The sequence below is a fragment of the Corythoichthys intestinalis genome, chromosome 11 (assembly GCF_030265065.1).
Source record: "Corythoichthys intestinalis isolate RoL2023-P3 chromosome 11, ASM3026506v1, whole genome shotgun sequence".
Classification (NCBI taxonomy): Eukaryota; Metazoa; Chordata; class Actinopteri; order Syngnathiformes; family Syngnathidae; genus Corythoichthys; species Corythoichthys intestinalis.
In genome coordinates, this window is record NC_080405.1 from 48,336,835 (window position 1) to 48,352,165 (window position 15,331).

The 15,331-nt window shown below is 38.8% G+C and overlaps 1 protein-coding gene across 2 annotated transcripts in view; it reads left to right on the forward strand.

Annotated features, from left to right (window-relative positions):
- pdgfc (platelet derived growth factor c) overlaps nucleotides 1–15,331 on the forward strand; it is a 104,291-nt gene that overhangs the window by 68,766 nt on the left and 20,194 nt on the right. For both annotated transcript variants that reach the window (XM_057850182.1, XM_057850183.1), the window contains one exon: nucleotides 6,692–6,872. In XM_057850182.1, the coding sequence (XP_057706165.1) occupies nucleotides 6,692–6,872 (181 nt within the window). The remainder of the gene's footprint in view (nucleotides 1–6,691; nucleotides 6,873–15,331) is intronic.

The following is a 15,331-nucleotide window of genomic DNA, read 5'->3' on the forward strand; positions in this document are numbered from 1 at the left end:
AAAAACTTTAAGAGCTTGGAGGCTTATAAATACTTCGTTGCTGGTTGGGTGAAACAGGTCCTCGTCCACGAAAATTCGGCAGGAATCTATCTTGTGCTCAGGAAGGTGAGCTACGAAATTTTCAATTCAAAATCTTTTGTTCTTGCTAACATCCACTGTCAAGTCTAATGTATTTCATGTCATTTGTCAATGGAGCTAGGGCTTTTAATGTTTATATGGTTTAGCGATAGCACTCTCACTACATACATATATATTATGTAATAAATATGAAGTGCGATAGCACTACTCCAGATTGTCCCTAGTTGAATTTATTTTTTGTCTTTTGACCTCAATAGTGAAATTGTAAATTAATTGTATGACAACTGTCTGATTATCCCCTTATTATTATATATTTTCAAGTAGTTCATTCACAACGTCTGAGTGTATGTTGTCGGCGATTAGCCTAGCAATGATCTTAATTGTGGTTGTCAGCCCAAAACCCTCTAAATATATATTAAATGCATCTTACCAGATATAAAATGACTACTACATAATCTGTGGTAGTCGTTTGGAGCCCAGTTTTCTCGTCGAATTGCAGCAGTCAATCTCGGTCTCCTCACCGGGTCTCTCGGAATACGGTAAAACTTCAAGTCTCTCCGTCTATCTTCTCTGTTTTTGCAACCGACCGCCACACACGACTTCACCATTTTGATTATTAATGTTAACGAGCAGAAAAACACGCCATAATAGGAGGAATTTACGAAGCGCTAATGCATTAACATGACAAGTATACGGACAACATGGCGCGGGGGCGTGGCTGTGACGTCACGTGAGTAGGGTCTATATGTATATACATAATACGTTATAATATAATGTAAGTAAGATTAGTGTAGTCAAGGACTAAGGTAAGCAGGCCAGTGTTTCCATTTTTTTTTTTTTAAATCACACAAGGTGGATACGTCACTTAAGAAAAGTTTAGGGCAAAAAAGTTGTCGGAGAGTTTAAGATGACGCTCGCCACGCTAAATGCTAATGCTAGCGAGAACGCGAATGCTATGGTAACGGTCCGAGCCACCTAGGATCGCGTTTGCAACAGCGTCACAACCCGTTTCCCGACTCCCCCTCTTGCTCTGCGCTCTCCGTGTCTTTCAAACATCTTTAGCGTCATTCAAGTTAGCAAACTGCAGTAAAGCACATCTTTACATCCTCAGTAATGGTACCGGCGTTGCAAAGATTGGAAAATTAATTCGATTACTCACTGCTGACAGAAATAACACCGGTATGAACAACAATGGTTACGATCTGCCAGCTTGTTGTCTCCTGTCGTCTTCCAAAATTACAACTGGGTGACGCCGTTTCAAGTGTTCATGGCCGACGTTCTGCCGTGGTATGCAATTGCAAGTTAGGCATTGAAGAGACCGCACACACAGTGTAACCTCCTTTATTTCGTTGAAATAAGTCCATGCTTTGGCCACTCTGGTGCGCTTTTTTGGCTTTTTGTCACTTTCCCTGCCTCAACTCTGCCTTTCTCAGCTTTCTACGCATCTTTTTTTTTAACCCTTTATACACAGTTGATGGGATGATGTGCTCATTAACGCATTTACGTCATCGATGACACTGACTACGTCGACTAGTCAGGACAGCTCTAGTTCAAACTAGGACATAGCCGCATTCTGGAAAATTGTGGCCCAGAACAGATTTAAAAGCACACATGAAAGTGACCTAGATCGGATTTGAAATGGTCCACTTCTGTTCCGTTCAGACCGTCAAGTTAATGCCTTACTCGAGTCGTAAAAAAATGAAAAAATGGGATTTGTGCTTCAAAACTAGCAATAGAACCTAGCCTTTGGGTAGATTATTTCTCATCTTTGTCTTTATAATGTCGACAACTCAATGTAGCCTATCGGTGGATTTGTTCCAATGCTGCTGAACACCACATAAAAATCCCAACCTGCTGCATTATCAATGAGCCATCTGTCACCTACTTGGTGACGCAAATAAACCACAAAAAGTGTTGAAAGACTTCCATTTCGCAGTATTTGCAGCTTGTTATTGATGGCCATGCTACCTCTGCTGCTTTTAATGACTACTATTCTGAACACGTGTGTTTTCGGCGCAGATGGCAACGTTGGGGAAAAGGTCATCGGTCACTGCTTCATTCAAGGACACTTTGATGTGTCGTCTTGTGGAAGACCCGGGGATCAAAATCATGGCCTGGGGTTATGAGGCAAACTGCGGTCGCCTTTTTAGCTCAAGTCTGATTCTTTCAGATGAATTAGTAAACAAAAACACTGCAACAGTTCTCGAAAAGCAACAATTCAAAGCCTGACTGAAGCTCGTAACACTTGCAAGAAAAGTAGAAACAAAAGTTTTCAGCCACGCTGCAGGCAAAAACATCAACTCAGAAAGCACAAGAAACAAAAGGCCGAACTCTAACGTGGAAAACAAGGCTTATGGCGACAGCTCATTCGGGATGTGACCATCTGACAAAGGATGGGGTTAGACGCAGGGTAGTGATACGCGAAGAAATAGGATACGATGCAATGATTGCACCAATGATGAAGAGACATCAGGCCAGGACGTAAAGAGAGAAAACAATAACAGGTAGTCACCAGGTTACGAACGAGTTCCGTTCCTACGCTGGCGATGTAACCCGAATTTCGTAAAGTTATAATTAACCCTTTAAATACCCCTAAATACCCCTTAAATCTCAAAATAACTATCCAAAATTATGTATTATACGTCATATTAATAACACTAAGTAAAAAATAAGATACTGTGAGATACGTTGTGTTAACTGAAGTTATATTTAATGACTATCCGGGCTTTACTAGCGAGTGAGTCGCCTTGCTGAGACAAAAAAACAATGTGGATAGACTAGGGAGGCGAGAGAGAGGGGATATCATGGCCGCTCAGGTCGCTAGCGCTGCCTCGCTCAATGCGAGCCCACCGTCCGAATTAATAAAAAAACGGTTCAAGACTCACAAAAGGAATCGGCGCCGAGGGAGAAGCAGCAGCTGTATGAGAACAAGGAAGCGGGACGGCGGCAGTGTATAATATATATATAATGTTATATAATGTTAAATCAATGGCAATATTTTATAATATTTAGTCCATATTTTGACCGTTAGTTGGCGCCATGGTTTGCGGGCTCGCAGTGATGACGTCATTGGGATCTTTCCAAATGTGTAGCGTGTTCGACAATTGCTTATTGCCGCCTAAACTCGCGAAGTAATGCTGCTTTTGGATGCAATTTCCAGTCAAATGGAAACAAGGGGAGTGAAGTGAGTGGTCAAGGTGGAATTATTATTTTTAGTGAATAAATGTGCATAAGTCGAAGCTTCTCCCCCTTTTTGGTCCCTGTATGGACGTATCCTACCCACCACGCGTTACAACTGGCGCAAGAACATTTTTCCTGGATCAGTTTTCGGATCAGTCTATTTTGTGGAATTGACGGCCTGATTGCGGCTGTGACATTGCCATGGGATCGGTCTAATTCCTGGATCTTCGAGTGAGTAAAAAACGCGGATTTGGATTACTATTTCTATCTTTTTTGTTGACTATCCTTCGTGGGAGTTGTCCCCAAATCATACTAAATAATTAAAGCACTATGGCATGCTACATTGACGACAGTGACTCTGACGTGGACCTTACAACAATGTTGGAGTTTGTCAGGGAACGCGTGTTTGCGTACTGCTGAGCTCCCGAGTGAAGAGTGGTCAAGGTGGAAATATTATCTTTGTGAATAAATGTGCATAAGTGGAAGCTTCTCCCCTTTTTGGTACTTTTATACACGTATCCTAGCTACCACGCGTTACAATGTACAAGACATGGATTACACAAGGTGTGCTCTTTGGCCTGTACTGTATGTAAAGCACACGACAGCTCTGGATGCTAACAATCTACATAATTATATTGGGATAGGTTTGAAAACTCAATATGCTTACCTTGAATATCTGCTAATAAAACCAGAGTTCCCAACAGCATACACTCTCGCTCCCAACCGGAGTTCCCAACAGCACTCTCTCGCATCACCAGTTTTGCCCAACTTTTGTCTTATCAGGTATTTGCTGCACGCATTTTCCCCTGAAGCTCGTCTTGTGAACGACCGACAGTGCTGTCCTGCTCTTCACTTTTCAGATCTGGTTCAAATAGGAAGGGTAAAACTGACGACATGTTGGGAAAGCTAACGAGTGACACGCTGGAATTTCGGCAAAGGGACCGGTGACGTCACGCACTGCGACGTAACAAGAATGGCGACCTATCACTTAAAATAATTTTACAAACTTTATAAAAACAAAAACATTAAGAGGGATTTTAATATCAAATTATTATAACTCATACTAACATTTATCTTTTAAGAATTACTTGTCTTAGCCTCATATAAGCATTTGGTCAAAAATTGAAGCTGAAATTGGGTTTTTATTGTAGAAACAAGGCCTGTTTTTCCTTCGATTCTAAAAAGAAAAAATCATTTTTTTGTGTCTATACTTGACTATGGTGATGTCCTTTATTTACATTCATCTGCTTATTGACTTCATGCATTGGATACTGTCTACCATGGAGCACTGACATTTATTACAAAACTCAGATCTCTTACTTACTACTGCTCTTTGTATGCCCAGGTTGCATGGTCTGCTCTGTCAACCCGTTGACTGTTTCACTTGTATGTCTTTGTTTAAAAGGCCGTTCTTGGCATGTTTCCGTCTTACTTGGGGAATTATCTCACTCAAAAAAGCACTGCGAGTCAGAACCTTCAGTCTCAGGACTTGTTTTTATTGGCTGTACGGAGGGTGCGCTGCACTAGGTAGCAGGACTTTCAGCTATGCTGCCCCTTCTGCATGGAATGAGCTGCAAAAAACCCTAAAATTAAAGGATCTGGTATCACTTGATACTTATAAGGCTCTTCTGAAAGATTTGGAAGCAAGAACATTTGGCTGTAGATGCTATGACTGTTGAAGTTGTTTTTTGTAAACTGTTTTTTGTGCTATGTTTGTTTGTGTAACTTTGTGTTTATGGAGCTGCCTGTCTTGGCCAGGAATCTCTTGTAAAAGAGATTTTTAATCTCAACGATACTTTTTTCTGTTTAAACAAAGGAAAATAAAAAACTTTTGGATATATGTTCACTGTAGCGACAGCTATCCCAGAAATGGTTAAAAATTTGAAGGTTAGAGGGTAAAATCTTATTTCTATAGTCTAGGGCTGCAGCTATCGAATATTTTAGTAATCGAGTAATCGACTGAAAATTCTATCGATTAATCGAGTAATCGGATAAAACATTTTCTTTTAGGTAAAGAGCAATTATACATATCGATGAGAAAACAAGACATTTCATGTAATATTGAACCATTTTCAGTCAATCAATGTCTTTATTTTCGATGTACATTGTTAAAAATAGCCAACAATTGCATCTCAAATGTGACTAAAAAAACGACTAATTCACTGCTTTCACTCCAAAAACTTAGATCTTATAAAAAATATATATAGATAGATATAGATATTTCTTACCTAAAAATGCCATTACGCTTGATAACACACATGACTTAAAAGTTAGGTGTTTTTCCTACGTGTTTCAATTGAATTTCCACTTGTGTCAAGCTATAAGCAGGGCCGGCCCAGCCTATACGCAGACTATGCAGCTGCTTAGGGCCCCTGACCACTAGGGGGCCCCCAATCCAGCAATTGTTTAATTTAGATTCTATTTTGTTTTCTACAGTTTGCTTTATTTGACTTTTGTCAAATAAAGAAAAACCTTTTAGAAAAAGCTTTGGCGCTATCTACTGTAAGTACTGACCGTCAATTGGGGTGAAAAGTTTGAAGTATGCAGTGCAACAAAATCTGATTAATATACAAAATATGGACGTATGGGTTGAATTGCATGTATAGGTTTCACAGTACACTGTGACGAAATGGTGGGCCAAAACTATGTGCCCCTTTGCATTATTTTGCTTGGGGCCCCCAAATGGCCTGGGGCGGCCCTATAAGTTCTAGTTAAGTTTTAAGTTAGTCTAAAAGTCTTGATAGGATTTTGAGTTTTTGCAGTGTTCAAAATAAATGCTGTGCTGTATTGGAGCACAATAGGCACCAGTGCTACTTGGTGTTTTATCCAGCAATGACTACTGAGCTAAAATTGACAGTTAGTATTATTATGTTTTTATTTTACACCCTCATCACTCTACAGCGCTGTTTTCACAGATTAAATAAAGCCTGTGTGTAAGAGTTAGCCACGCATCGACAGTGGTCATAATGAATAGAAACCTAGCCATCTGCAGGGATAACGTTACGTGAGCGAGTGAAAGTAACGTTAATCTTATTTATGAGCGCCGAGAAGTGCTATTTTATTAACGCCGCCGAGTCGGTCATTTCGCATCTAGTTCTACGTACATGTGATATCTATGACACGCATCAGACGCTACCTGCTAGGCTGCTACCACCGTAGCAACATGCGGGCGTAGTTTTTAGCAATGTCGGCACAGTTTGTAACGGCTGTCGGCTGCAGTAAGGTATTTTTTTATTGCTTCTTCCTCTACGCACGTGACGTCAGCACATTGTCCCACATTAAAAGTAGTCCGGGCAAAACGTGATGCTTAGAGCTGGCAAAATTAAATGATTCCTCGAGGTGAATAAAATTACTCGGATCAGTTTTTAAACTCGAGTTGCTCGAGTATTCGTTTCAGCTCTAGTTTATACCAAATATTTTGATGTTTTTGAAGGTACGACTTTGTGGAACTGGAGGATCCGAGCGACGGTAGCATCCTGGGCCGCTGGTGCGGGTGGCAGGCGTCCCCTGCGGCCCAGCTCTCCAAAGGCAATCAGCTTCGAGTCCGCTTCGTCTCTGACGAGTACTTCCCGTCCGAGCCGGGCTTCCTGATCCGCTACGCCCTTCGGCCGGCGGTAAGAGTCACGTAACGTGTTTATTATGTTTATTCTCATGCTTTTGATTTAATTTCACTTGATGAGCAAGAAACGACAGCGGTTGAATATGCTTTGTAAATTGGCAATTAGGCTTTTCTGCGTTTTGATTTCCAACATTTGAATAGCAAATTAAAATGGAGCTCATTGGAGCGTGTTGATTTTGTTCATCAAGTTGAAGAGGAATTGGGTCAGCTCATTATTAGTATGCAGGTAAATCCAAAACAGCATCATCACATGGAATTGTTTTAGTTGTACAAAAAAACAGAATGAAACAGAATAAAAATATATACGGCGGAAAACACTTAGGTGGCCTGAAGTTTCGCTGTGAGACCCACAATTTGGCCAACTTTCAAAATTGTCCGATATGCATGTGTGATACATCATTGGAAAGCTTAAAATCTCAATTTTCTGGGGGAAGAAACATTTTGAACAGGACAGCATTTAAAAAAAAAAAAAAAAGTTTTTTAAACAGCAAAACCCTATCTGGAAGTGAGAGCATTCGAGAGCAGAATTACAGATGCCATGACTTTAACGAGATATTATCGCCTACTTACCTTGTTTTGATCCAAAAACTCCATGTAGCATGTATCACTCAGTGTCAAGACACAGCTGTGAATGGCCACAGCTGGATTTTTTGCAGATTTGATGGGTGAAACATGGTAATATAACGAGGGTTGCGATGCAGAAATCGCAGACATCAAGTGCCACGTTTACATGGAGCCAAATATTCCAATTACAATCGGAATATTTGTTCAAACCGAATAAATGTGTTCCATATAAACACCTCATTCGGAATGAACAGGCCCAAACCGAATGGAATTTCATTCCGATTCACAGGGGTGGAATATTCCTTTTCCCAAACCGATTAGAAGTAAAATTATATCATGTAAACAGGGAAGCGGAATGGTGTCTGGTTGCGTTCTTTCTGCGCATGCTCCGTACTGACGTGGTGACGTCACTCGGTGACGTAAGTAACGTCTCTTGCAACATGGCTTCCAAGCACACGCACAGCGCACCCACACAACTTTTTAAATGAACGGCGTATCATTCTGAAGTTTTGTTTCCACTCGAAAAGTTAAAACAGCAGCTGATCTGACGATCGATCTCCATGTTTTGCAACGTGACGCTTTGTTTTGATTAATCTGCGCATGTCAGACGGCAGTTGTCAAACGTCCTTTCGGAATAAAGGCAGTCACATGTAAACGCTGGATCGGAGTAGATGAAGTGACATGTAAACAGCTGATGTGAAATTTCCATTCGGAATGATTTGAATCGGTATGAATAAAAGTCAGCATGTAAACGTGGCTAAGGAGTGGTCACGATTTTCTTTTTCATATATTTACCCTTTTAAACGTTTTTTTTTCAAATTTTCTTTGTTTGGATCCATTATTTATCATCTAACATATCGGAGAAAATGTGACTGTACCAAAAAAAAAAAAAAAAAATAGAACTAGCCCTGCAAGCAGGACTCAACGGGCCCTAGGGAGTCCTGTGTTGATTTCTCCAATTTCTTTTCGGTGATTTTTTTTTGGGGGGGGGTCATTTGTTTTTTTTTCCCTTCGAGGAGGGGTCGGTCTTGTAAAAAAGGCAATTTGTTGTTCCCAGCAGGGGGCGCCAGGCCTAATGGGTGATATTTCAATGAAGTCGAGTTCAGGCTGGGATACATCTGCCAAATATGACAAAGATTGATCGTTGTATGGGGGAGTTATTAGTCATTTTCTGAATTTGGTGTTTTGTCAAAAAAAAAAAAAGTCCGACTTTGGCACCCCATCAACTTTGGCACGATGAAAAATATATCGTTTTCTCCTACAGATGAAGTGTGAAGCAACAGCCTTAAGCCTGAGTTATACTCCCGCGTTGCGGTGATGGCGCAGCGACTACGGCGTCATTCGACATTCGATAGTTCTGCGGTGAGGGAACGTGTTGCTCTGTAATTCACCACCACACAATTAATGATTCTAAGCTAAAAATGACATACATTTTGAATAATAAATATAATTAATTACCTTCGTTTTATAGCCGGGTTGAAACAAAAGCAGTTGCGTGACGTGTGTAAACTGGAGTTTCCAGGGTAAAAGGGACAAATTAAAAATAGTTCAGGGGCTTCGTGCGCCCATGAATCTGCTATGGCAGCATATACACATGTTGTTCTATCAAACACAACAGTAGAGATGTCCGATCACATCATTTTCAAAGTATCGGAATCGGCAACAAAAAATATCGGCCATGCCTTTTTTTTAATATATATATATATATATATATATATATATATTTTTTTTTAATTAAATCGTTTTCTAATTGTATTTATCGTTATATATAATATATAGTTATATATAACATAATATTTTACACTCATCCAGAGTCTTTAGTTTAGGCTTAAGGTAGGGTTATCAACTTTATCCCGATAACGGCGGTAATTAATTTTTTAAAAATGTATCACGTTAAAATATTTAACGCAATTAATGCATGCGCTGCACGGCCCACTCACGCATTGTCGCTCTCAATCTGTAATGGCGCTGTTATACCTAAATAGAGAGATAAAAGGCAGCGTAAAATGAGAAGAGTGAATTTTGGCAGCCTCTGGAGCCTTTTTTTAATTGGCTCAAGCCTTACAATCCCTCTCCCCACGATTAGAAATATCATGGGAAACAATGTGGGGAATCAATGTAGCAATTGATCTTTTTCTTAACACCTTATGTTAGTTCCCAACGCAGAGAAGATATATCAATTGGTAGCACGACGCACAGTCATGGTTCCACTTCCCATCATGCATTTGGTCATGGCTACAGTATCATTTACTGAAAGCTCAACAAATACACTAGATGGCAATATTTAGTCAATATACAAAGTCACAAGTCTTTCTATCCGTGGATCCCTCTCACAGAAAGAATGTTAATAATATAAATGCCATCTTGAGGATTTATTGTCATAATAAACAAATACAGTACTTTTGTACTGTATGTTGAATGTATATATTCATCCGAGTTTTATTCATTTTTTTCTCAATGCGTTGCCAAAATGTATATGATCGGGAAAAATTATCGGGAATGATTGGAATTGAATCGGGAGCAAAAAAAAGCAATCGGATCGGGAAATATCGGGATCGGCAGATATTCAAACTAAAACGATCGGGATCGGATCGGGAGCAAAAAAAACATGATCGGAACAACCCTAGACAACAGTTGTTTTGGTTTAAAACACAGTAGTTTCTTTTAAAGAGGAGTGCAAGAGCAGAAACTGCTTTTTCAGTCTTGTCTGTGTTTTCCGCCATACATTTTTGTATATATGGTAATATATTGGAAGTTTATTTCATTAAATTTTCATTATTTGCAGTTGTGCAAAATGTATTTGTCCTTTTATTATTGCTCAAATAACGTGGTAGTCGATTTTTTATTACCTTTTCACAAATGAATGATCAAGGAAAAGACATTTCTAGCTACGTCTAATGACTACCACCTGTTTCATTCTGTACCCTTATCATCTTTTCAGGCAGATCATCAAAAGGTTATTATTCTATATGAAAGCGTGGACCTTTCGAAGCGAATAAAGTGTCTTTCGGAGGGTCCTCGACTCTGCATGGATTCCATTTGGACCCTTGAAATGAAAGTGGGAACAAAGCGGGATTGGAGGACTGTTCTTCTAAAATTGTCCATCGTTTTAATCCTCCTTTGAAGTAATTTCCCCTCCTAATAACACTCTATCTTTAGTTCTATGATATATACACTCCATACGGCGACTGTTTTATTTTTACGCTTTAATATTACGAGATTGATGGTCTCGGGCGACCTTTACGTTCACCTTTCTCACGTCATAAAGAGACATGGGAGGATGTCATAATAGCTCTGCTGTCATTTCTAATAAGGGCTGAAAAAGACTATAAAAAACTAATAACCAGTGAATAGGGCTCTCGTGCTGCGTTCATGAAAACTGGGAAAAGTGGTGCTCTAACTTGTATTTGTCACTCACAAGCTTATCTTTCTTTGTTTCCATTTATTTATTTTTTGCCTCTATATCCTTTACACCCTGTTTATTTTTACTGTACGAGGTGGCGGTTGTTGGCCACCGCTGAATACGCATCCTAGCACTCACCCTGACTTCCGAGTTGCCTTCTTGGGGGAGAACATTGAGGAAACGTTACCCTCCTGTTTTCTCTTTGAACTCGTGCGTAGCGCAACAGCGGCGCTCTGTTCTAAGCTACCGGAACCCGCAGAAAGCCACACGGGGGCCCGTCAAGAGCCACTCTGTCATTGACAGGAAGCCATTTTTGGCAGGCAGCTTGTTAAAACAAGACGCACAAAAGTAGTCACGCTATGTACCACGCTCATTGCCTGCCATTCGTCTCATTCGTCTATCGCCATAAACAGTTTGCTTAGTGGTGTGACACTATATTGATATGGTGATGTATTAGAATACTTTGTATCCTATTTAGGGCTGTCAAAATTTTCGCAATTACGGGCGGCAATTAATTTTTTCAATTAATCACGTTAAAATATTTGGCGCAATTAACGCACATGCCCCGCTCAAACAGATTAAAATGACAGTACAGTGTAATGTCTGCTTTTTACTTGTTTTTTTGGTGTTTGGCGCCCTCTGCTGGCGCTTGGGTCCAACTGATTTTATGGGTTGGTACCATGAGTGAGCATGGTGTAATTATTGACATCAACAAGCGAACTACTAGTTTATTTTTTGACTGAAAATTTTACAAATTTAAATAAAACGAAAACATTAAGAGCGTTTTTAATTAGGGCTGTCAAAATTATCGCGTTAACGGGCGTTAATTCATTTTTTAAAATTAATCACGTTAAAATATTTGACGCAATTAACGCATATGCCCCGCTCAGATTAAAATGACAGCATTGTAATGTCCGCTTGTTACTTGTTACCTGTTTTTTGCTGTTTGGCGCCCTCTGCTGGCGCTTGGGTCCAAATGATTTTATGGGTTTGGGGAGTGAGCATGGTGTAATGACATCAACAATGGCGAGCTACTAGTTTATTTTTTGACTGAAATTTTTACAAATTTAAATAACACGAAAACATTAAGAGGGGTTTTAATATAAAATTTCTATAACTTGTACTAACATTTATCTTTTAAGAACTACAAGTTCTTCTATCTATGGATCGCTTTAAGAGAATGTTAATAATGTTAATGGCATCATGTTGATTCATTGTTATAATAAACAAATGCAGTACTTATGTACCGTATGTTGAATGTATATATCCGTCTTGTGTCTTATCTTTTTTATTCCAACAAAAATTTACAGAAAAATATGGCATATTTTATAGATGGTTTGAATTGTGATTAATTACGATTAATTAATTTTTAAGCTGTAATTAACTCGATTAAAAATTTTAATCGTTTGACAGCCCTAGTTTTAATATAAAATTTCTATAACTTGTACTAACATTTATCTATTAAGAACTACAAGTCTTTCTATCCATGGATCACTTTAAGAGAATGTTAATTATGTTAATGCCATCTTGTTGATTTATTGTTATAATACACAAATACAGTACTTATGTACCGTATGTTGAATGTATATATCCGTCTTGTGTCTTATCTTTCCATTCCAACAATAATTTACTGAAAAATATGGCATATTTTATAGATGGTTTGAATTGCGATTAATTAAAATTAATTAATTTCTAAGCTGTAATCAAGTCGATTAAAAATTTTAATCATTTGACAGCCCTAATCCTATTAGGTTTTCGATATATTCCCGCCAAGAATGGATATGTTGTTTTAAAAAGGTGTCACTGTGAAGTAAAGGAACCAAAATAAGTTAAAATGAACTGAACGCCTAACATTGTCAATGGCATTCAGTGAGTTTAGAGAGACATTTGTTGACTAGGATGTTTCAATTTTGGTGTTGATCTGTTTATTTACAGAAATGTTGCACTGAAATATTCTTGTAGTCTGAGAAGAAGATAAAAGTTTTGGACAGACTGTCTACAACAGTGCAAAACTAAACATAGTAGACACAGACATTTAGAAATAGCTTGTTTTTCTCGTAGACTATCGTAGATTGATTTACTGACCGATGTAGCGATAATTGTTTTATCAACATATTGTGAGATAATTGTTATTGTTGGCCAATTCTGGTAAATCAGTACCCAGAGCTTTCCATCGACAGTATTCGTACAGGTCACATTCATGTTGACCGTTTACCCTTCTGTGCCTGCAAATGTTGGCAGGATCAACTCCCGAGGCTGTTTTTACGCCGACCTCAATTGCAGACTTGCAAAAGGGATGGAGAGAAAAAAAAAAAACACACAACCCACATTATTTCATGCGCAATAGACTTTGCAGCTTAATGGAAGCGGAGCAGATTGCAGGGAAGTGGTTGGCGAGCGCATGAGAACGGGGAAGAGAGTTATCCACGTGTGTCTTTAAAGGCCTTTCCCAACGAGTCGACATAATTTTTGCCAGCAGAAATAAACGCGCCTAGTTGTAACTAGTAGAGGCGTGCGAAATTTCCGATTCTTAGATTGTTCGCGATTTGGCCGTGGAAGACTCCAGAACGATTCACAAACATCCAAATCCCGATTATTGAATTATACCAGGTAAAATGGAAGTAAAACACAGTCAGCGCGGTCTTTGGACACAATGAGGAACGGACCGAGAGTAAATATCATGTTCAACTCATACCGCTAGATATAAAAACAATCATACCTGACTGCGGCCGACAGCCGCTACAAACAACGCCCAGTTGCTAGTTGCTACAAACTAGGGCTGCAGCTAACGAATATTTTAGTAGTCGATTAATCGATGGACTAGTTCGTTCGAATAATCGAGTAATCGGATAAGGAACATGAAAAATTAAAATACCTGAGCTGAGCCTCAAACGGTATAATTTTGTTTTGTTTTTTTTTGTTTTAATGATAATCTATCTACAAGAAAAGAACAATAGGCTAACTTGCATAGAAAACTTCCGCTAGCTTAAATGCTATAAAATGCTAAAGTTTTTTTTTTTTTTTTTTTTTTTTTTTACAATGCCCTTAACAAATGGTTCAAACACATATTCCCACCAAAAATGGCTGAATATACCTATAAACTAAATTAGGAATGCAGTAAAAAATATTAGCTCAAACAAAAACTTCGCTTACATCGGTCTTAACAGGGAGCAGTTGGATTCAGCTATGTGAAAAGAGGCAGACCAGAGGGCAGTGTATCCACCCTCATCAATAAAACTAAATGCAAACACTTTCAAAATAAACCATTAAAACACCACTTTAATTAAACGAATACTCGAAGCAACAAAATTTAATTCGAATATTTTTTTCTAATCGAATACTCGAGTTAATCGATTAATTGTTGCAGCACTACTACAAACATACGGCTACAGTAGATATCATATATACGTACAACTAGATGCAAAATGACAGACGACGGCGGTGTTAGAACATGATTATTGAACCGAGATGCGAATGACAGACTTTCCGGCGTTAGTAAACAGCCGCCATCTTGAAGCAGTACTAAAGCAGTGACTTCTCTAGAAGGCTCTGTTGTAGCGAACCTAATTTACTTTTTTTATCTAAAATACTCCTTAATCGGCAGAATCTTGTCTTGAATCTATCTTTAAATGATGAAATAGTTTTAAAACTTTGACAAAAGTAGACAGGAGGGACAAAGGGACAAATTTTAACAACTATAACAGTTGATTCACAACATTAAATTAATTGAATGTAGTTTAAAGCTGCTGATACAGGATGGGGACTGGAGTATTTTATTTACTGTTATTTTTGTATATTTGTTTACGGTTATATGCTAACTTGATACTAAAATAGTAGTTTGGTTTAGCCTGAGAGGATTTTTGAACAATTTTGGAACTAATGTACAAAACATAAAAAAAAAAAAAAAAAGGAGGGGGTGCATCAATAATCGTTTTATAATCGAATCGGAGCCTCTGAATCATAATCGTAATCGAATCGTTACGTGCCCAAAGATTAGCTCTAGTAACTAGTGTACCAATACCGATATTTTCTTCCTGCCGATACCGTTTACATTTTTCCCGATACTGGACTGATACCACGTTTTAAAAAATGTACCGTAATTTTTGGACTACCCACCTGACTATAATCCGCCAACCACCAAATTTGACACGAAAATGACATTTGTTCATAGATAAGCCGCACTGGTACATAAGTCGCACCTGTCCTCACTGTGTTATTGGATATTTAAACCAAAAGATATGAACCGGTAATTCTTTATTTGGCAGTGGCATCATAAGACCAAATGAACCACCATGAAGGCTTGAACCAAATTGCTGCAAAGCTTCATTGCTTCAAGAAGCTTCATTTGGCCATGGGGCCTTGGGGGAGACAGTGAACCTCTGCTTCCACCACTGTTGTTGTCCAACATGCCTCCTAGCATGCATTGCAGCACTACAGATGTAAACAACAACAAAAATCCATGTTCTGTGCTTATAATTACTTCAGTT